At 47.1% G+C, this 22,878-nt stretch overlaps 1 protein-coding gene across 1 annotated transcript in view; it reads right to left on the reverse strand.

The window, feature by feature from the left end:
- Window positions 1–1,481: 1,481 nt before the first annotated feature.
- The window catches only part of CD244 (CD244 molecule), a 29,266-nt gene continuing 7,869 nt past the window's right edge, over window positions 1,482–22,878 (reverse strand). Inside the window, exons 2-9 of the mRNA XM_080825151.1 lie at window positions 12,284–12,598; window positions 11,930–12,193; window positions 10,437–10,544; window positions 9,936–10,003; window positions 7,682–7,741; window positions 5,598–5,660; window positions 3,995–4,051; window positions 1,482–2,785 (exon numbers count right to left, since the gene is read on the reverse strand). Coding sequence (XP_080681277.1) covers window positions 2,705–2,785; window positions 3,995–4,051; window positions 5,598–5,660; window positions 7,682–7,741; window positions 9,936–10,003; window positions 10,437–10,544; window positions 11,930–12,193; window positions 12,284–12,598 — 1,016 coding nt within the window. The 3' untranslated portion in view covers window positions 1,482–2,704. The remainder of the gene's footprint in view (window positions 2,786–3,994; window positions 4,052–5,597; window positions 5,661–7,681; window positions 7,742–9,935; window positions 10,004–10,436; window positions 10,545–11,929; window positions 12,194–12,283; window positions 12,599–22,878) is intronic.

Genomic DNA, 22,878 nt, shown 5'->3' on the forward strand with positions numbered 1-22,878 from the left:
GACAGCAAGCCCTGCCACTTCTGTAAAGAAAGGAAAGACCAGGGGGGCCTGGGGGGCCCAGGGGTTAAGCGTCTGCCTTCAAGCTAGGGTGTTGACCTGGGAGCCTGCTTCTCCCTCTTCCTCTGCCGTTCCCCCTGTTTGCGCTCTCTCTCACTCTCTCTGTCAAATAAACAAATTAAATCTTAGAAAGGAAGAAAGAGAGAGAGAGGAAGGAAGAAAGGAAGGAAGGGAGGGAGGAAGGAAGGGAGGGAGGGAGGGGGGAAAGACCAGTATGTGCTAATATGGAATACAGTCCAAGGACGGAAGGAAGCCGCCCAGGACAGTGTGTATCACATGCTACCGGTTAGATAAAGAAGAAGCATGTATCTATATGCTTGAATAGTTATACAAAAGTTCCAAAAGGAAATATGAAATACTTATCAGTGGCTGCCTCCAGGGAGTGAACTGGGTTGTTGTTTTTACTGCATACTTTTTTGTACTGTGGATTTCTGTTTTTAACCACATATGTGTATCACTCTTTTGATATATTTTTAAGTGCTTAAAATGCCTCTTCCGTATAAGCTTCCCATATTTACCTCAAAGAACTTCTCCTCTCGTTGTCAGGTCTGGATGCAGAACAGCCATAGCATCTCTCCTTTCCCCCCAGCTATGGCTCAGCCCTATCCCCCTGCCTGTAAGTGGCACTACCTTTGACTTACATTCATGACACTGTAGTGTACGTTTGTGTCACGTGCACCTGGAAGCCCACATATGTCCTTAATGTTGTGCTTCTGCCATCGTGCTCTCCTGCATGTGTCCTGTGGAGTCTGTATGCTTTCTGTGTCCTGCAGTGGGTCCTCCCGGGGACTAAGCAGTGCTTCATACACAGCAGGAGCTTAATTACTGCTTCTTCACTGGCTGGTCATTGCATGGATAATTATCCTCGTAAGGCATTATTACAGAAGCTCAGTAAAGACATACAATATGATCATGTTGTGCATTATTACACTCTAGAATACAGCATCCCCAAAAGCCCTGGGAGAGACCACGGGGTCTCTTTTGCTCCTTTAATAAGCTGCAACTCAGGTTGCATGAAAGGCCGGGTCAGTGGTCAGTGTCTCAGGTGTTCATCTCACCTGTTCCAGCCCCCATCATTTCCAGCTCCCTCTGCTCACCAAACTCCTGACTCTAGCGCTGAGTTGCCAGTATGTGCCTTGGAGCCCCCAGGCTTCTTTTGCGTATGTTTTCCTGGTTTTTACCCTTGATACCTGCTCCAAAATGCGGTCCGCCCACACTTGTCTCCAGGAGGAAGCTAGCTGGCCAGCCAAAGAGCCCCCAGGGGAGAGGGATCAGGAGGGTATGAGATGAACAAGGATAAGCTGTGGATATCCTCCCATGAGACTGAATGGCCTGGGATCTGGGGACTCTGGGATCATCTGCTCCAGTGTGAACAAGGCTGGAAGACACCGATGACTTGCAAGGAATCCAGACCCTTCTCCAGTACGAATTAAACAGACATGTGTTTATTGATGGACACAGGTGCCCTTAGGCTGCTATAGAGAGGAAAAGTACAGAATATGGAAGGGACACAAAAATTTAACTCAGAAAAGAAATTTAGAATGCCTCTGAATGACAGCATGGTTTTATATTAAATTCCCATGTTAAATACAGAGTGGACAACTGAGAAACCAGGCTCCATGCGATAGCCACAGCTGGGGTCTCTGAGTAGGACCTCTTCCAGCTCACACGCATCCCCTTGCTGGGCTCAGCCAGAGTCTTGGCTCTTGTCCCCACAGCCTCATGGAAGAGAAGTGGCCTGAGACTCAGGGGAGCCCAGCAGAGGGTCTAGTTCCCAGCTGCTCAGCCGGCTAACCCCTTGCTCCAGGATACGCCGTGGGGAGCACTCATCAGGACTCAGAACTTAAAGATAATATGGTTTCTACTTGTGAAGAAGAGATTTCTAAAAATGTGTTTTTGTAAATCATACATCATACCATAGGCAAAGCTGGTCTCACTGTCCAGTTATCAGGATGGCCTGGGCTCAGGGTGACCTTTCCACTCAGAGGTCAGCTTGCTCTGCACCGTCCACTCTCACTCCTGCCCTCTCTCCCTCATGATCAAGTGGCCAGAGGTAAGGGTTTAATGTGGGGGGGGGGGGGGAGGCGGGGTTTCCTCTGTATCAGAGTAAAGCCTAGGCCCGGGCCTCCTGGAGAAGCTGCCAGCGGCTCACAGCTAATTAGTCCACGCTCACGGCGGGGCAGGGGGGCTGTTTCTCCTTCTCCGAGTCACCCTATCTTTCCTCCCTCTTTGGAAGATAGACCTGGGCAAGGGGAGAGTCTAGAAATGTGGTCTTTCCCGATTAGAGAGGAGGAAAGATGAGTCACACATTAGAAAACCAGAGGAAGGGATCGTAATGCTAGTAATAATAGCAGCCTGCAAAGGTATAGCACTTGACAAACTCGCTGTGTGGCTGTCGACTTGCTTTGCAGTCTTCGATGAACTACCCAACGGTCTACCCATTCTTGTCCAGTCTGTAAGTTGAGAAATATTATTTAACAGACTCGCTCTTACTAGAAATCATTTTCGAAACAAGACATAGACTATAAAAAACTCCCATGTCCTCTCTAGACTGTGCACCATTCTGTAGACTCATATGGTATCATCCATTGCGCTGATTCCCAAAGCAACGCTGGGATGTTAAGGGAGGGGAGAACAGCTACAGCAACTAGGAATACACGCAGAAGTTCTCCAGCTCCCTGCGGCTCAGTCGGGCAGGGTTCTGGGCTTTGAGTTGTGTCTTTCCAACCTGCGGAAGAAAAGAAGAACTTTAGACCCTCTCCCACGAGGCGATCCTCATAGCAACCTTGACAGGCATGAATTATTACCCCCATTTTACAGATTAAGAAAATGAAGCTTGGAGTCCTAGAACAAATAACGTAAAGGAGGAGCTTGAAACCAGTTCTTCTGGCTCCAATTCTAGTGTTTTCTTAACAATGACCCAGCCCTAGGTTGCACTGGCCCACACGGTGTCCTCTACAGCCCTGGGCTGTCCAGCTGGCTTTGATGTGGGGCTACAGCTGAAATGCCAGGAATTTGAGCAGACACCCACCTGCCTTGTCCCTTGTGACCACCGGCAGCATCTTTATTGGGCCGCAGGCGGAAGCTCCGATGCACCATGAGGCTAGTGGGTGGGAATGCCCTCCATGCCTCAAATTCTTCTGGGTATAATGGGAAGTATAATTATATCTACCTCATGGCATTCTATGAGGATTAAATGAGATAATTCACATGAAGCCACTAGCAGGCTACCAAACACATAACACACCCTCAATAACCATTGAGTCCCTATTTTTCATTCCCTAAATGGCCTGACGGGACTCAATGCAGCCAACCAGGCTCAATGGTCACTTTATAGTGTCCATTCCAGAATCAGCTTAAGATTATCTACCCCCCAGAATGGTTCTGGGGAACCCAGAATGGTTCCCAATTACTGGCTAACTTTGGAAAATCATTTAGATTTATTTATCCTCCCTTCTCTGCACCCTTGTCCCACACACCTGTGGAAAGGAGACATGTCCAATGTACAGCCCCCAGCTGGGGAGATAGTTGGAAGACAGCCCTAATTTAAAAGTCAAGGTCCCCAATAAGAGTCCAACCCTAACACATGCTCTGACCTTGAATTAGACCCTTGCTTTCCTTGGACCTCAGTTTCTTCATCTCTAAAATGAAAATGTGGGTAAGAAGATCCCTCGGGGGCACCTGGGAGACTCAGTCGGTAAGCGTCTGTGGCTCAAGTCATGATCTCAGGGTCGGGCTCCCTGCTTCTCTCTCTGCCTCTCCCCCCGATTGTGTGCTGTCTCTCTCTCTCAAATAAATAAAATCTTTAAAAAAAGGAAAGAAGATCCCTAAAATCTCTACAACTATGAGACTCTATGCATGGCTTTTTCACGAGTATTCAATTTCAAGGCTTTTCTATGGGCCCTGAACCCATTCAGAAGGAGCTCTAGAATCTTACCTCTTCATAGATGGTATGACCGAAGGAAGAGCTCTGGTCCTTCTTCTTAGATTCAGACTGGAAATTCAGAGGGTAAAGAGTGCTTAACTTCAAGTCAGGAAACGTCCCACTCCTCACTAATGTGAGAGGTCCCCAAAGAGACCAAGGGGCCTCCTCAAGAAAAATCCCTGAACCCACGGCCAGGGGTGAATAGAACGTTCTACCCCAAGAGTAAGTAATGGGGTTTATGGTTTCCAGAGAAGGCACAATACACACTTACGTATGACCTGACATTTCTGAACCTGAGTCAGAGGTTGGTATCCCACACCCACATACCTCTCAGATCCACACTCACACACATTCCCAGTGCGCACACACATACACATACGCACATGTCTGCAGACCATGCATCTCATCAACACATCACACACACACACACACACACCCCTAGTGTAAGCACTTCTGGCACACACATCCCTGACCGTGGTGAAACCCTAAAAACATTGGAATTCAGAGGCACTCGCAGCACTAAGTAGAGTCTCCTTAACAGTAGCAAGCACCTGACGGCGGTGCCTGTGACCATCCCCAGGGCCATGCCCTGCAGCATAGAACTGAAATGTAACTATCTCTCATGGTGGAATCTTGAGGGATTGAATGACATATTGGAAGGCGGGTGAATAAAAAGTCTGAAAATCTGTTTTAAACCTCTCCCCCATTTGACCCCGACCCGAAGTACTCAGCACTCCCACAGTTCAGCATATTCCCAACTTCCCATACTACCATCTTAAGTTTATGTCGTCCTGCTGTGACTCCAGCCTTGGAAATACCATTCTTCCAACTCCCCTCCCACTCAAGGTGAAAAGATCACCATGGGCACCAGGTTCACCAAAGAGCTGTGAGCTCAGCTTGGAGCAGGATTTGAGGGGCCTGTGATGGGTTGCCTCAGCCCACCAACCAGCAGATGACTGGCTAGAACCTTACCCGGTTTCCTGAAAGTCAACATTGTGTCTCTCTAGGTCTGGGCTACTCCTTTGGCTCTGGGCTATATTCCCCCACCTCAGAAACCCCTCTAGGGGCACCTGGGTGGCTCAGTGGGTTAAAGCCTCTGCCTTCGGCTCGGGTCATGATCCCAGGGTCCTGGGATCGCGCCCCGCATCGGGCTCTCTGCTCAGCAGGGAGCCTGCTTCCTCCTCTCTCTCTGCCTACTTGTGATCTCTCTCTCTCTGTCAAATAAATAAATAAATAAATATATTTTTAAAAAAAAAGAAAAAGAAAAAGAAACCCCTCTAGTATCCCTCCATAGCCTCAGCTGGCCTACTAAGGATGGCGCGGTCTCTCAGGACAAAGTACCACCTTTCTGTCTGATTGTCCTTGTCCCGTAGAAACTCCTAGAGACTCCTTTAATCCGCTGTTCTCTTGGTCTCAGAGCTGTTCTTTTTCTCCAAACAGAATCGGAAAAGCATTTCTAGTTGGTCCATTAACATCTAAATCCAGCCATTTAAACCGATCTGCTCAGATACACACAAGGCAAGACAACTCACGGGGCAGTGCACACATACTCGACAAGCTCACGTGCACGTGCAGATCCCCACCTGCCTCCCAAACACTGGAGGAGGAGACTCACCTTCCGAGAAGGCTGTACCAGCGCATACAACGTATTTGTTTCTTGTGATGTGGGAGCAGAGGACTAAGAAGAAGAGAAATAAAAGCCTTTCAGAAGCATAGATCCAGCAGAATCCTGGGGAGGGAGGTCATCTCTTCCATCCCTCCCCCCAACCCTGCGCAGACAGAATCTCTAAGCGTTAGTGAAAGGAACCCTGGACCCAGGAGGTCAGACAACCTGATGGCACTTACGCTGTACAAGTGTTCTCCCCTAACCCTTACGATACACCTACACGAGAGGAATGATCATCATCTGCCCCATTCTACAGATGAGGCTCCAAAAAGTTAACTGGCCCAAGTCAGACAGTATATTCACAGTAGAAGCAGAATTTAAACCCCAGACGCGCCGGAGGTCTTTCCTCAACACCTCAATGCCTCCCGTTGGCAACATGCCTTCCTTCTCTGCACCTGAACCAGGTATCCTCAGAGAAAGGTAGCCATCCTCCTTCTAAGGAGCCCCAGAGGAAGAGGCTCCTTCTCACTCAACATCTCAGTCTGTGATGAGCTCTGCCTTGCATTTACTGAGATTCCTCTTGTGGGAATCCAATGTAACTAAAGCCAGAAAACTAGCAGGTATCTGTCACTCTTACATCTCTCTTTAATGCTCCTGGACTTTGACCCATTGTCGGTGAATCACATGGTCTTATGGGGAGCAGGAGGGGGCACCCCCCAACTTCCCCTTCCCTCTGTCTCCACTTTCTCCTCTTCCTCCTTCTCTTGATCTTTCTCTGAAGCCTATCACTATCCCCCAAGGATTTTCTCTGCCCAGCAGCTTAGCCACCAAACCAAAGAGGTTACTGCTTCAGGACTTAATTATTTAAAAAATAAAAAATAAATGTCATATTTATCAGAAATTTTTCATCACTAGCCACCAAGAGGCAGTGTTTCCCTTGAGAGAGATGCCCCAGCCTGGGTTATCGAAAATGTCATTTTAGCTGTCAAAATTAGAGGATGCTTCTCCAGTTTATGGTGAATTTCTATAACCCCAGAATGTTGGGGACAGGGAGAGGGCAGGGGGAATGGGAGGCTCAGAAGCCTTTAGCTCAGCTCTGTGGCCTGGAACACACCAGTTAACCTGTGTCTGTCTCCTCTTCTGCAAAATGGAGGTTGTATTAGACCCACTTCATGAGGCTGTTTTGTGAGATTCGTTAAGAAAATAGACATAGTAAGTACATGATAAATGTTATTGTTGGGTGCCTGGGTGGCTTAGTCAGTTAAGCATCTGCCTTCAGTGCAGGTCATGATCCCAGGGTCCTGGGATAGAGCCCCATGGCAGGCTCCCTGCCCAGCAGGGAGCCTGCTTCTCTCTGTCCCTCTGCCTCTCTCTCCTGCTTGTGCTTTCTCTCTCTGTATCCCTATCAAATAAATAAATTTTTAAAAATTGTTATTTTGGGGGCACCTGGGTGGCTCAGTGGGTTAAGCCTCTGCCTTCGGCTCAGGTCATGATCTCAGGGTCGTGGGATCGAGCCCCGCATCGGGCTCTCTGCTTGGTGGGGAACCTGCTTCCCCCTCTCTCTCTGCCTGCCTCTCTGCCTCCTCGTGATCTCTCTCTGTCAAATAAGTAAATAAAATCTTCTAAAAAAAATTGTTATTGTTAAGGCATAATAAGATAAAAGAGGACAACCCAGACACATTCTTCCCTGATAACAAATATAATAAGGAGCACAAATTAAAACAAAACAATACAAAACAAAACAAACACACTAGAAGGTCCCCAAGTATTGGAAGTAGCAGGGAAGAGAAAACAGAGGCCGAGTCCCCTGACAAGCTTCCTCCCGCTACCGGCTGTCTGGGCCACGCCTGCCGCCAGGCCTGGAAGGGAAATTAAGGCCTACATCAGACTCTCAAGCTCTGCTCAGCTCTGCCAAGACACTCCAGAACCACAGAGATCTTTTCCGACATCTTAACGCAGCTGAGGCCACGCTGTCCTTCAGACCCTAGGAGCACCAAGCTCTTATTCTGCCATTCAGGAGTGTGAGCTTCTGGAAGGCCTGAGGGAAGCCCCGTAGACGGGCCTGGAATGCATTCGAGAAACCACAGTGGTACCTGGGACTGGATCATGGAGTAGATGGTGCTTCCTTCTCCGGGGGGATTCTGCCTCTGCGTCTGCACAAGAAGAGTAAAGGGGCGCGCGGTCGGATGGCCGCGTCTGTCCGCGTTGGGGGTGGGTGAGGAGAGACAGAGCAAACAAGAGGGGCGCCCGCAAGCTGGTGAGGGAGGCGGTCACCAGTCACCCCAGGATAGGGAGCGACAGTAGAGAGAGCGACTCACACTGGAATCGTTACTGTCCCATGCGAGGAACCCCCCCAGGGGTGACGGGATTGCACCGGGTGACCGGGTGACCACGGGGGCTCCGATCACCGGCTTTGCTTCGGTAACTTAGAAACTCGCCTTTGCTGACTCCTCAGCCAGATTTGCCACGTAACCACGGATAATGCGCTGAGCCCTGAGCAGGGCTGTGATCTGAGCCTCACCTCAGGCCCTGAGCCTCCCTCAGAGGCTTTCACCGTTTTAAAGCCCCTTCTCTAGGTCCAGCCTTGGTGCAGACTTTGCCCGAGGCCTGAAGTCCGCCCCCGGGCAGCTGCAGAGCTGAGTGAAGCCTCGGACCGAGGCCAGAGGCAGGGAGACCGTGCCTTTCCGGTTCCCCTCCTGCCCACAGGGGTCAGGGTTGGAGGTGTTTTACCCCTGAGCGCCTATTGCCGGGTTGGGCTCCAACGGGGAGCCAGAGGGGGGCCGGCAGGAGGAAGGAGCTCAGAGGAGCAGGAAAAAGCCTGCCGTCCTGGGAGCTCGAGAGTCACGGGCGTCCGGCAAGAAACGAGAGTGGAGTGTCTCCAGAAAGGTCAGAACAGGGCCCCAGAGTAAGAGCACATGAACTTGAGCTTTAGGCCTTCCAGACCGAACCCCGAAGCCCGTGGGGAGAAGCCAGGAGGGGATGAGGCCACGGAGGGAGGAGCTCCCGGGTCAGAGGCAGAGAGGCCTAAACCCCCAAGAGATTTCTTTTTTTCTTCTTTTTTTTTATAATTTTTTTAATAAACATATTATGTATTATTAGCCCCAGGGGTACAGGTCTTTGAATCGCCAGGTTTACACACTTCACAGCACTCACTGAGCCCAAGAGATTTCTTATCCTCTGATTAGCTATTTTCCACTCTTCCCCTGAATTTACCTACATGCTGATGACCTAGAAGATGACCTAAAGTCATCCTCATTTTGTGGGGGGAAAGGCAATTTGTCGCGAGCATCTGGGCTTCTAGCTGGAGGTAGACACATTTGCTCTCAGGCGTTCGTCCCAGTGGCTGGTGGTGATGGGAGAGACAAAGTCTCCTTTGTGTCTCACACCCCAATATTCCATGAATGGGGAAAGGAAAGGGGGCCGGGGAAGCTGCCCCGATTCCTGATTCCCATGGGGCTCAGACCTGAGGGAAGAGGCTTGCCTGTTCCACAAGGCCTCCCGAAGGTGATAAAGCCAGAGATCCCATCACTCCAACCTTCTGTCCCACCGCCTCAGGTGGAACACCAGGAACGCAGGTGGGAAGAGGGCCCTTCCCACCCCTTCCCATCCCTCCCACCCTCCCCGCTGGGCAGTTAGGCCCTGCCTTTCCCCTAGGCCTGTCACCACTTCCTGCCCTGCCCCACAGCGCCCTCCCCGGCTCCGCCCTGCATGCCGGCAGAACTGGCCTCGCCCTGCTGAGGCGCCTTGGAGAAGTTCTTCATGGATTCTCAGAGGAAGCCACGTTGGCTCCTCAGTTTTGTGCTAACCTGGTTTCTCGCTCGCGCATCTCAGCCAGACTCAGGCCTCTCCCCAGAATGTTGTGGACGCAGACCACTGAGCTAGCTACGACACTGTTATGCACCGGCTGGTCAGGCTGGCTTCCGTCCTACCCAGGCAACGATAGAGGGACCCACAAAAGTAAACTTGGACATGCATGGGCATGAGAATTTGTGGCCAGACACAAAATGCAAGGAAGCTGGATTCTTCTTGGGCCTTAGCGCAGCCGGGGAGCCTCGGCAGAAACAAGGACACCGGGCGGCCATCACCCTGGGAGGCAAGAGCGGCGTTCTGCCCTCTTCTGTGGATTTGTTGGGTTCCATCCTTCTCAGCAGGTCCTCCCTTGTTTTCTGCTTGTCCTCCACAGCCAGAGCCAGGAGGGTGATGGGAAGACAGAAGGGAGGGCTGAGGACCACTTTGAGAAGACACTTGCGTGGGACCCTTTGTCTCCCTTCTCCTAATGACCATCCTCCCGGAAGCATCCTCCCGGAAGCTAATGGAGAGAGACCCCCAGCCCCTCGTGTACCGTACTTGATTACACCTGTTTTGCAAGTTGTTGACGTCTTCATAAACTGTCAGAGGTTCCCCTGGGATGATGTCTGTGGGAGAAAAGCAGCAAAGACAGAGCTGCAGAGACCCCCAGAGGGCATCCTGTCCAGGCTTCTGCTTCTCACAGTCCCACCTCCATCCCAGATGGCCAAGACCTTGAGAAAGATTCTAGAAAGGAGGCAGATTAGTGCTCTCCCCAGGATGCCCACAGGAGCAGCAATCAGGCAACAGAGCACTCCATTGGGCCGGGCAGCCCCCCAACAAACCAGCCCCCTGCGGGTAAATCTGCACATTGGCCTGCAAACATCCCCGAGGTCCCTCAGAAGGTATGACCTGGGAAAAAGGGCCCAGCAGCTTTCCCTCCCCCAAACCTGCACACACACGTCCCAACGCTCCAGAGGAAAAGCAGGTGCTGTGCTCCCAGGCGCGTGCCACTGGGGACGTCAGGTCAGGCAACAGCACCTCCTGGGGACCTTCACTTACGGCACTGCTTCCTCTTCCTCCTCCACACACAGAAGCAGGTGAGGGTGACCAGGAGCAGGATGATTAGAGAAATCACGACGAACACCAAGTAGTCCACAAAGGTGTGTTCTAGGACGTGGAAAGCATGAGCCCTGAGCTTTGAGCCTCTCTCTCCCCCTTCCCACCTGTCGGCCAGAGGACTTGTTTCAGACCTGCACACCCCCCTCACACCCCATGGATTGCACCATCAACCCTGTCTCCCCGCAGTTGGGTGACTTCCCCTGACTGATGCTAAGGGCCTGGGTACCAATGTCTGACAGGCCTGGCTCTGTGCCCTTGGGCAACTTCCTCAACCTCTCTGAGCCTCCACCTTCTCACTTATAAAAGGAGATGATGTTATCTGCATAAGGGTGTAGATCGTATGGTCTAATATATGTAAAGCATTGGGCACAGCAAAAGGGACATATATCCATTCTTTTGCTAACTCAACAAAACACATTGCACCCCACTCTGGGCCCAGCGGCCCTCCCTTCCCCTTCCTGCCACTCCTCTTCCTCGTTCGAACTTCCACATTCCACATCTGTGTCATAGGCGTAGCATGACGTGTGAGCCCATCCACAGGGGAAGAAGGGAAAGGGGTTCCGCGTTCCAGGTGCTAGCTGGTGAGGCTCTTCACAAGCATAACCTCACCTACTCTTACCAGCAATCCTGGGAAACATGTCTTATCATCCCCACTTTACCCAAGAGAAAAACTGAAGCTCAGAGAGGGTAAGGAATCATCCTGAGATCACAGAGCCAGTGAATAATGAAACCCTAGCTGACATGACCCAAAAGCCAGGGTCCTTGTCACTCCAAATCGCTTCAGCTTGTTGGTTGCTTTTTTTGCCTAGGAATGCCTAGTTTTGTTGCCCTTATTGGGCTGTAAGTTCCTCAAGGACAGGGACAGCAAGTAGGTTTTTCCCTGTAATGCCCACGCTGATGACACATTAAGTCTTTTATTTCTCTGACAAAAATTGGTGCAAACTTAACCCAAGATAAGTCTTAGGATGACCATAGGCAATAAACCAAGAACTCTCCCAGGAACCCTGTGATCAAACTGACTTTCCCATGACCCAGGGCACTGTTGTGCCCCATAGTCACCTCCTGGGGAACTACATGGCTCAGGGAAGTACCCTTCCCTGGGAGGAGGAAACAGGTCTCCATCAGTCTGTCAGAGGAAGGCAATGATGACCAGCAGCCCGGGCAGGGCGGTGACCCACCAAACAACTAAGCTTTCCTCACTTAAAGGACAACTCACATCTCCTAGAATTCTTGATGGGGATAACAATCTTCTCAGACTAATCTACACCTGGCTTATGGGAACTCTGTGCCCAGAGACCAGGACCACCCCAGGGAGGGGCTGCAAGGCACTTGAGAAGGCAACCAAGGGGTATTATACCCAAGCATCTCTGGCATGAGTCTGATTATGCGGTCCAACATTTTCAGCCCCTATTAGTGCAAAGTGCTCCACTCACGCTCGTTGACACAGCTCTGGGAGAAGGTGTGGTTTACCCAGCTGACCAGGTTGCTGACATTGCAGGTGTAGTTTTCCAAGCCATTGACATCAATCTGTTCCTCCAATTTGCTGAGATTGTTTGGGGTCTTGATCAGCGTCTTCCCTTTATACCAAACATAGCTCACATTGCCACCTCCGGAGACTGAGCAGGACATCGACACTTGGCATTTCCCTCCACCCAGGACCTTCGTCTCCCCCACTGCTTTAAGGCGCCCTACGGGATCTGGAAGCAGAGATTCTGATCAGAGAGGCCCTGGAAATAAAAACTTTGCAGGGGGTCAGAGGGGCAGGCTGAGCAGTCCTAGGGACTCACCAAATACAGAAACCCGGAACCGGTGATGCTTAACTTGCCCACTGTCATCAGTCACCTCCAGGAGGTACAGGCCACTGTCCCTTGGCCGAGCTGCTTTGATGAGAAGAGTTAAATTCTTTTCCCTAAAATCGAAGATCTCTTTTGAATCATTAGTCCACTGTTCAGCCTCATTCTTCCAAGTCAGTATCACGGAAGGTTCCGAAGTTGGGTTCCTCTGTATCTTCCATTTAACAGAGTTTATGTGCTTTGACTGTGTTGTGGGGGGTTGTAGGGAGAGTTGCATTCCTGAGAGTCCAAACACAGGCTCAGCAGAATCTAGGGATTCCAGAAAAGAGAACCCAGGCTGGAGGTGGCAGGAAGAGTACCACCCTGAGCATAGCAGGCAGTTGGATATGACTTCCCTTGAGCCAAGAGGAAGGGGGCATGTGTGAGGAGACCAGAGCCTGAGAGAACCTGGAAGTGTACTTCCCTTTCCTGCCTCCACGCTCCCCGGGCTCCGTGCCCCTCCTCTGAAGGAGCCCACCAACCAGTAATGATAGCTAAAAGCCCCTGACTTCTTTCTGTGGGGCAGCAGGTTTTAAACACTTCATGTAAAATTTATAAAATACTTCATATAAAGTTTATAAAACACTTTTATGTAAAGTTATATAAAAACATTTTAACCATGTTTAACTATGTGGTTTTCTTGGTTTTGTTTTTGTTTTTAAATTTTATTTATTTTCTTCAGAGAGAAAGACACAGTGAGAGAGGGATCACAAGCAGGAGGAGTGGGAGAGGCTTCCTGGTGAGCAGAGAGGCTGATGCGGGGCTCGATCCCAGGACTCTGGGATCATGACCTGAGCCGAAAGGCAGACACCCAGGCGCCCCTTAACTATGTGTTTTAACAATGACCTTGTAAGAGTTTTATCCCTATTTTACAGGTGGGAAAAAAAACTGAGTAGAAATTACTGAAAAGTAATTAGCCCAAGTTACACAGCAAGAAAGATGAGCTTGAAATCCAGTCAATTTAGAGGCTGTAGAGGAGGCGTTTTTAACCACAATGTTATAAACACTGTACCTGACGTTACTCCCTCCCCACAGAGCTGAGGCAACCACCGGTGACTGCTGGAAATTCTGAATGGCCAAACCCAGGAAGATGAACCCTCCAAACTGAGCTCATAGTTCCCTCCCTTGTCCTCCTATAGAGCTAGATTCATAATCCTCTCTTGTAACACTTAACACAGCAAACTGGGGTCATTTCTCATTAACATTTGCCAATTTTGTAGTCACTAGGAAGTCTCCACAGCAATTGCTCCCTTAAGAATAATTAGAGAAAAATAAAACTACCCGGCCTTGATATACGCCCGCGGTTGTCCTCTCTAGAGATCAAGATGTGTGCTAATTAAAATGAGACTGTGACATAGAGCTGCTAGTTTTTGCCTCCCAAGGAAAGATCAGTGCAGTCAGGAAAGAAAAATGGAAGTTCCAGTGGCCATTTTTGGCAGGGAAGCTGTGTGGTCGGTCACATAGTAAATGCGGGAAATGAAAAGGTCCGCCAGGGAGGGTCAGAAAGTATTTGGAGGAGAGAATAGGATACGGGGGTTGTTATATGAACAGATCTGTTAAAATGGAGGACATTGGGAGGAGAGCAGTGGAGAGGGGGATTTTTAGATATCCATTTGCGTTATAAACATGTTCACTCTCAACCACATCTTTACCCTGGCATTTCCTCAGGAGTCAGAGTAAATAATTAAAAAGAAACTTGAAAAAATAAAGAAAGAAAGAAGTTACTTGGCTGATAGATTGTATTTCTTTGCTCTTGACACTCCTAAGAATAAAATACAAAGGGTTCTGGGCACTGGGCTGGCTCAGCCAAGAGAGCACCAGACTCTCAATCTCGGGGTTGTAAATTTGAGCTCCACGTTGGGTGTAGAGATTACGTAGGGAAAAAAAATCTTTAAAAAACAAAACAAAGAGGGGCACCTGGGTGGCTCAGTGGGTTACACCTCTGCCTTCCGCTCGGGTCATGATCTCAGGATCCTGGGACCAAGCTCCACATCAGGCTCTCTGCTCAGCAGGGAGCCTGCTTCCCTCTCTCTCACTGCCTGCCTCTCTGCCTACTTGTGATGTCTGTCTGTCAAATAAATAAATAAAATCTTTAAACACACACACACACACACATAGAGTTCCCATTCATATTTCCATGATTGAACTGGCTCTGTCCATTGCCAAACCAGAAACCAACTGTGCATTTGTCTCCCATGGTCCTACAAATGCAAGAGGCACAATGACGCATTGTACAGAGAGCCTGAGATCAATCCCCACTGGTTACAATCCAGAGTGTGACCAGGGCCCTGAAGAGTTGGGGCCCCTTTGTGTATCAGACATGGTTCCTGAATCCAAAGAATTTGTGATCTGAAAGCAGAACATACTTTTATTCCACAGCATAAATGTATTATTCTTAACAGTTGAGATAAATAATCATCTAAAGAAATCTAATTCTGATCATGAAGACCACATTAAGACATGCTAACCAACCCTCCCACTGAAATAACTAGGGAAAAAAGGCAAAGTATAAAAGCATATTGCTAAAGGCATTAGGGAGCTAATAAAGCAGTGAAATATAACAGGGCCAAGATCTGGAAGGAGGAAACTCAGAGAAGTGATACTAGCATTTTTGACTCCTGTTCCCAGAAGGCTTGCAATAAACTCAAGGAACTAAAAGAACACAGAGTTCAGGGATTTCATGTTAAGAAGAAGTGGGTGTACTAGGTCACCTGGTGGCTTAGTTGGTTAAGCTTCCAACTTTTGATTTTGGCTCAGGTCATGATCTGAGTGTTCTGAGATGGAGCCCCGCATCAGGCTCTGGGCTCAGCATGAAGTCTACTTGAGGATTCTCTCTCTCCCTCTCCCTCTGCCCCTTCCCCTCCAACACTTTCTCTCTCCTCCCTCTCTCTAATAAGTAAATAAAATCTTTAGGGGCGGGGTGCCTGGGTGGCTCAGTGGGTTAAAGCCTCTGCCTTCAGCTCAGGTCATGATCCCAGGGTCCTGGGATTGAGCCCCTCATCAGGCTCTCTGCTCAGTGGGGAGCCTGCTTCCCTTCCTCTCTCTGCCTGCCGCTCTGCCTAATTGTGATCTCTGTCTGTCAAATAAACAAATAAAATCTTAAAAAAAAAAAGCTTTAGGGGCACCTGGGTGGCTCAACTGATTAAGCATCTGCCTGGTGCTCAGGTCATGAACCCAGGGTCCCCAAGTCAGGCTACCTGTTCTGTGGAGAGTCTGCTTCTCCCTCTCCCTCTGTCCTTCCTCCTGTTTGTGTTCTCTCTCTGTCAAACAAATAATAAATAAAATCTTTAAAAAATAAAAATATAAATTATTCCTGGAGGAAAATAACATCAACATGAGCATTAAATTATTTCTAAAATTTGCAAATTTGCATGCAAATGTCCAAAATGAAATAAAAAACAAACAAGAATAAGGAAAGGAAACATGTCCAAAACCTAAAAGAAAAAATAACCAATAGAATTAGGCTCAAGGAGCATTTAGATAACTCTGTAATTATGTTTAATGTTTCAAGGAATTAAAATTTAAAGTTTGAGAATTCCAGCAGAAAATCAGTGTGATAGAATACAAAAATGGCCATGCCTCTTGCAAAGTGACTTTGTAGCTCCACCCATCATCAAAGAGATAAGGCTCACTTTCCTATCTCCAGTAACTGGGCTGGCCTTTCTAATACAATTCAGCAAAAATGACATTGTGCCAGGGTCACCTGGGTGGCTCAGTCAGTTTAACATCTGACTTCAGCTCAGGACATGATCTCAGGGTCCTGGAATTGAGCCCGGCATTGGGCTTCATGCTCAGCCCAGAGTCTGCTGCTCCCTCTCCCTCTCCCACTACCCCCCCACCCATGCTCACTCTCTCTCTCTCTCTCTCTCTCTCTGTCTTCCTCTCTCTCTAATAAATAAATAAAGTCTGTTTAAAAAAGATACAGAGAGAGAGAGACAGACAGACAGAAAGGACACAGAGAAAAAGGAGATGGAAAGTAATTATACAGGATGCCTGGGTGGCTCATTTGGCTATGCGTCTGCCTTCAGCTCAGGTCATGATCTAGGGTCCTAGGATTAAGCCCCAAGTCAGGCTCCCTGCTCAGTGGGGAGCCTGCTTCTCCCTCTCCAGAAGAAAGGAAGGAAGAAAGAAAGAATTATACAACAGAGGATCAATAAGCCATTTTTTTATTTCATAAAAAATCAAAGTATGGTAAATGCATAGGTAGATTGATCAAAAGAAATGTGAAAAGATACAAATAAGCAACATCAGGATTTTTTTAAAGATATCACCACAGATCCCACAGATATTAAGATCTTAAGAGTTATAAACTGCTTTCCATCAGTAAATTTTAAAATTGAGATTAAATAGAAAATTTCTATGAAGTAAATTGAATCTATACTGAAAAACCTTGTCACAAAGTAAACTCCAGACCTAGTTAGCATCACTGGTTAACTCTACAAAATATTTAAAAAGATTTAACTCCAATCTTACCCAAATGCTTTCAGAGATAGAAGTAGATAATACTTCCAAACTTGTTTTATGAGGTTAACATATTTATTAGTTTGACACCAAAATCTGCAAGGATATCACAAGAGAAGAAAATCAAAAGCTCTTTCACTCAGAAACATGGGTGCAAAAATCCTAAGCAAAAGACTAACAAACAAAATAGCAAAACACATAAACAAGAAAGTGTGGCCTATTTACAAGGGAGAAAAAGAAAGTAACCATGAAGAACACAGACATTGGACTTAATAGAAAAAAGCAATTTTTTTTAAAGTAGGCTCCATACCCAGCATGGAGCCAACATGAGGCTTGAACTCATGATCCTGAGATCAAGACCTGAACTGATAACAAGATCTGAGCCACCATGGCACCCCTAGTCAAAAACTTTATATCAACTGTCTGAAATATGCTCAAAGAGCCAAAAGAAACTATAGACAAAGAATTAAAGGAATCCAGATGACTGATGTTTCAACAAAGAAAATATCAATAAATAGAAATTATAAGAGGGAATCAAATAGAAATTCTGGAGCTGAAAAGTATAATAACTGAAATGAAAGGTTCACTGGAGAGCTTCAACAGCACAACTAGGTCAACTGAAATTATTCAAGTTGAGGAACGGAAAGAGAAAAGAATGAAGAAAAATAAATCGAGCCTAAGAGATGTGAGGGATGCCAGCAAATATACCCACATGTGCATAACGGGAGTCCCAAAAAGAGAGTAAAGAGACAAAGGAGCGGAAAGAATACCTGAAGAAATAATGGCCCAGAATGTCCCAAATTCAGTAAAAGACACGAATATACACATCCAAGAATGTGTATATGAACTCAGTGAACTCCCACGAACTTAAACACAAGAGATTCATACCAAGATACATTCTAAAATGTCAAAAGCCAAAAACAGAGAATCTTGAAAACAAGAAGAAAGAAGCTATTTGTCGTGCACAAGATATCCCCAGTAAGATTAATAACCAGTTTCTCTTTGGAAACCATGAGGGTAGAAAGCAGTGAGATGACACATGTAAAGTTCTGAAAGCTTGTTAAGACTATCAACTAAGAATTCTATTTCCAACAAAATTATCTTGCCAAAAAATGAAGGACCAATGACAGCATTCCCAGACAAAGAAACACTGGGAGTTGTTCCTAACAGATCTTTAAGCATGCCTAAAGAGATAAGACACCAGGCAGTTACTCAAAGCCACGTGAAGACATACAGAACAGTGCTAAAGGGAATTACATAGGTAACTATCACAGCCAGTATTATTGCATTTTTGGTTTGTGACTGTTTTTTACGATACGAAAAAAAACCAAGTGCTTAAAACAACAATTATAAATCTATGTTAATAGGCACACAATGCATAAAGATGTCATTTGTGACAACATAATGTGGGGAAGAGTTGGTAGTCATCCAAACTAGCCCCACTCCCTATCCTCCAGAGAGGAGACAGGGGCTGGGGACAGAGGTAACAATCAATCATGCCTATATGAGGAAGCCTCCATAAAATCCCAATAGCACAGGTTTTGGGAATTTCTAAGTAACATCCCACTGGGAGGATGACACACCCCAACTCCATGGGGACAGAAGCTCCTGCACTTGGGACCCCCCTGCCACCAGACCTTGCCCTATGTATCTCTTCATCTGTACCCTTTATCATATCCCTTAAAAAATTGGTAAACATAGGTGTTTCCCTGAGTTCTGTGAGCTGCTCCAGCATATTAATCAAACCATTCAATCTTGGTTGTAGGTCGTTCAATCTATAACCAGTTGGTCAGAAGCACAACCAGGGCTTGACAACCAGACTGGCATCTGAAGCAGGAAGGCACAGTTTTGTGGGACTGAGCCCTGAACTTGTGGGATCTGATGCTATCTCTGGGCAAACAGTGTCAGAACTGAGTTGAATTATAGGTCACCTAGCTAGTGTTACAGAGAACTGCTTGTGAAAACCCCCACACAGTTGGTGGTGGAAGTGTTAGAAGTGAAGTAACGAAGTGTGAGTAGTAAAGGAGTCACAGAGGAAAGGAAGACAGAGGACAAAAGACAAGAAGACAAAACTGGGTGGCATTGCAATATAGTTTTTAAAATGCAAAGGAAGGGACACCTGGGTGGCTGAGTTGTTAAGCGTCTGCCTTCGCTTCAGGTCATGATCCCAGGGTCCTCAGATAGAGCCCCACATCAGGCTCCCTGCTCAGCAGGAAGCCTGCTTCTCCCTCTTCCACTCCCACTGTTTGTGTTCCTCTCTCTTGCTGTGTGTGTCTCTCTCTCAAATAAATAATTAAAATCTTTAAAAAATAAAATAAAATGCAAAGGAAATGAACTAGGAGTGGAAAGCCAGCAGAAAAAGAGAGGTTTAAAGAAAGGTCAGAGATGTCATCAGGGAGAAGCAGGTCCTGGCTGGCCTCGTGGATGAAGTGGTGATGTCCAGAGCACACGGGAAAGGACAAGCCAAGCAAGAGGTGGATGGGTTTCCTTATGGGAGTAAACAAGGTGGTTGACATTGGGGAACCCCTCACTAGTGTCTCTGACATTGAGGAATGGTTGGCAGATGGCTGGAATCCCTCACTGACATGTGCTTTCTTGCAGAAGGAGAGTGTAGGTTGATGGAGCCAGTGACCATAGAACTGGCCCTCAAAAAGACGATGAAGGTCTAGAATCCTCTCTCTGGGGAATGGGAGCAGCTGAAGGCCAGAAACAAGGATTCCCAGAACACCCGGGGCCTGGCTGAGATTGGAGGCTCTGAATCAGGAGTTGATCTGTGGTGTGGACTTTCTTCTGCAGCCCTCACCAGCCTGATGTGGGGAGAAGGCAGACGGTCAGAGTGGGGCAGGGCTGGAAGGGAGTGGGGCAGGATGTTGTGGAGAAGGAATGATGGAAAAGCGAACGGACAAGGTACTATATGCTGGGGGCTGCAACTCGTTCACTGTTCTGGAGGGCTTAGATGCCAAAAGGAGAGACAAGAAACACCAGTATGAAAACATAACTTCTGATACTCTATGTGGAAAGCCAAAAAGACTCCAGTAAAAAACTGCTAGAACTCATACAGAAATTCAGTAAAGTAGTAGAATACAAAAATCAATGCACAGAAATCAGTTGTATTTCTATACACTAACAATGAGACAGAAGAGAAGGAAATTAAGGAGTTGATCCTATTTACAATTGCACCCAAAATCATAAGATACCTGGGAATAAACCTAACCAAAGAGGTAAAGGATCCGTACTCAGAAAATTATAGAACACTCATGAAAGAAATTGAGGAAGACACAAAGAAATGGAAAAATGTTCCATGCTCATGGATTGGAAGAACAAATGTTGTTAAAATGTCTACACTACCTAAAGCAACCTACACATTCGATATAATCCCTATCAAAATACCATCAACTTTCGGGGTGCCTGGGTGGCTCAGTGGGTTAAAGCCTCTGCCTTTGGCTCAGGTCATGATCTCAGGATCCCGGGATCGAGTCCCACATCGGGCTCTCTGCTCAGCGGGGAGCCTGCTTCCTCCTCTCTCTCTGCCTGCTTCTCTGCCTACTTGTGATCTCCGTCTGTCAAATAAATAAATAAAATCTTAAAAAAAAAATACCATCAACTTTCTTCACAGAGCTGGAACAAATAATCCTAAAATTTGTATGGAACCAGGAAAGACCCTGAATAGCCAAAGGAATATTGAAAAAGAAAACCAAAGCCGGTGGTATCCCAATTCTGGACTTCAAGCTCTATTACAAAGCTGTAATCATCAGGACAGTATGGTACTGGCACAAAGACAGACACAGAGATCAATGGAACAGAATAGAGAACCCAGAAATGGACCCTCAGCTCTATGGTCAACTAATCTTTGACAAAGCAGGAAAGAATATCCATTAGAAAAAAGACAGTCTTGGGGCACCTGGGTGGCTCAGTGGGTTAAAGCCTCTGCCTTCTGCTCAGGTCATGATCTCAGGGTCCTGGGATGGAGCCCCGCATCGGGCTCTCTGCTCAGCAGGGAACCTGCTTCCCTTCCTCTCTCTCTCTGCCTGCCTCTCTGCCTACTTGTGATCTCTATCTGATAAATAAAATCTTAAAAAAAAAAAAAAGACAGTGTCTTCAACAAATGGTCTTGGGAAAATTGGACAGCCACATGCCGAAGAATGAAACTGGACCATTTCCTTATACCACACACAAAAATAGACTCAAAATGGATGAAAGACCTCAATGTGAGACAGGAATCCATCAAAATCCTTGAGAACAACACAGGTAGCAACCTCTGTGACCTTGGCCACAACAAATTCTTCTTAGAAAAATCTCCAAAGGCAAGGGAAACAAAGACAAAAATGAACTATTGGAACTTCTTTAAGATAAGAAGCTTTTGCACACCAAGGGAAACTGTCAACAAAACCAAAAGACAACTGACAGAATGGGAGAAGTTATGTGCAAATGACATCAGATAAAGAGCTAGAATCAGGGGCGCCTGGATGGCTCCGTGGGTTAAGCCTCTGCCTTCAGCTCAGGTCATGATCTCAGGGTCCTGGGATCGAACCCTGCATCGGACTCTCTGCTCAGTGGGGAGCCTGCTTTTCTCTCTGCCTCTTCCTGCCTTTCTGCCTACTTATGATCTCTGTCTGTCAAATAAACTCTTAAAAAAAAAAAAAAGAGCTAGTATCCAAAATCTATAAAGAACTTCTCAAACTCAACACCCAAAGAACAAATAATCCAATCAAGAAATGGGCAGAAGACATGAACATACATTTCTGCAAAGAAGACATCCAGATGGCCAACAGACACATGAAAAAGTGCTCAACATCATTTGGCATCAGGGAAATACAAATCAAATCCATAATGAGATACCACCTCACATGGGTCAGAATGGCTAAAATTAACAGAATGGCTAAAATTAACAAGTCAGAAAACAACAGATGTTGGTAAGGATACGGAGAAAGGGGAACCCTCCTACACTGTTGGTGGGAATGCAAGCTAGTGCAACCACTCAAACAGTATGGAGGTTCCCCAAAAAGTTGAAAATAGAGCTACCCGGGTGCCTGGGTGGCTCAGTTGGTTGGACAACTGCCCTCAGCTCAGGTCATGATCCCAGAGTCCCAGGATCAAGTCCTGCATCAGGCTCCCAGATCTACGGGGAGTCTGCTTCTCCCCTCTCATACTCTCTCTCACTGTCTCTCTCTCAAATAAATAAATAAAAATCTTTTAAAAAAAGAAAGAAAGAAAGAAAGAAAGAAAGAAAGAAAGAAAGAAAGAAAGAAAGAAAAGAAAGTAGAGCTACCCTATGACCCAGCAATCACACTACTGGATATTTACCCCAATATAGCAGCAATGTCCACAATAGTCAAACTATGGAAAGAGCCCAGATGTCCATCGACTGATGAACAGATAAAGAAGATGTGAGAGATATATATATCTCACATATGATATATATATATAACATTCCATTATATATATTAATTACATATTATATATATATATGATGGAATGTTATGCAGCCACCAAAAAGAATGAAATCTTGCCATTTGCAATGATGTGGATGGAACAAGAGTGTATTACGCTAAGCGAAAGAAGTCAGTCAAAGACAATTATCACATGATCTCAGTGATATGTGGAATTTAAGAAACAAGGCAGAGGATCATAGGGGAGAGAGGAAAAAATGAAACAAGAGGGAACCAGAGAGGGAGACAAACCATAAGAGACTCTTAATCACAGGAAACAAACTGAGGGCTGGTGGAGGGTAGGGGAGGGGGGGGTTGGGGTAACTGGGGGATGGACATTGTGGGGGGAGGAGTATGGGTTGTAACGAGCATTGGGTAGTATACAAGACGGATGGATCACGGACCTATACCCCTGAAACAAATAATCTTAAAAAAAGAAAACATAAGTTCCTCACAAGTTAGCCCATGCTGAGTGAGAGATGGAGGAGACTCTGACAAAGAGGACTGGCTTGTTCAGAGGGGAGAGGCCACAGCAGATTCCGGTGGTCAGGGGAGGCCCTGGGGCCGCCGCCACTGCTGCTGTTACTGTTCAGCAGCTTCGGGGCCCCTCTTCCGGTGGTTGAGAACAAGTGGGGTCAGACAGCAGCTCTGCAGAGGGAG

This window comes from Martes martes (assembly GCF_963455335.1).
Source record: "Martes martes genome assembly, chromosome: 15".
Lineage (NCBI taxonomy): Eukaryota > Metazoa > Chordata > Mammalia > Carnivora > Mustelidae > Martes > Martes martes.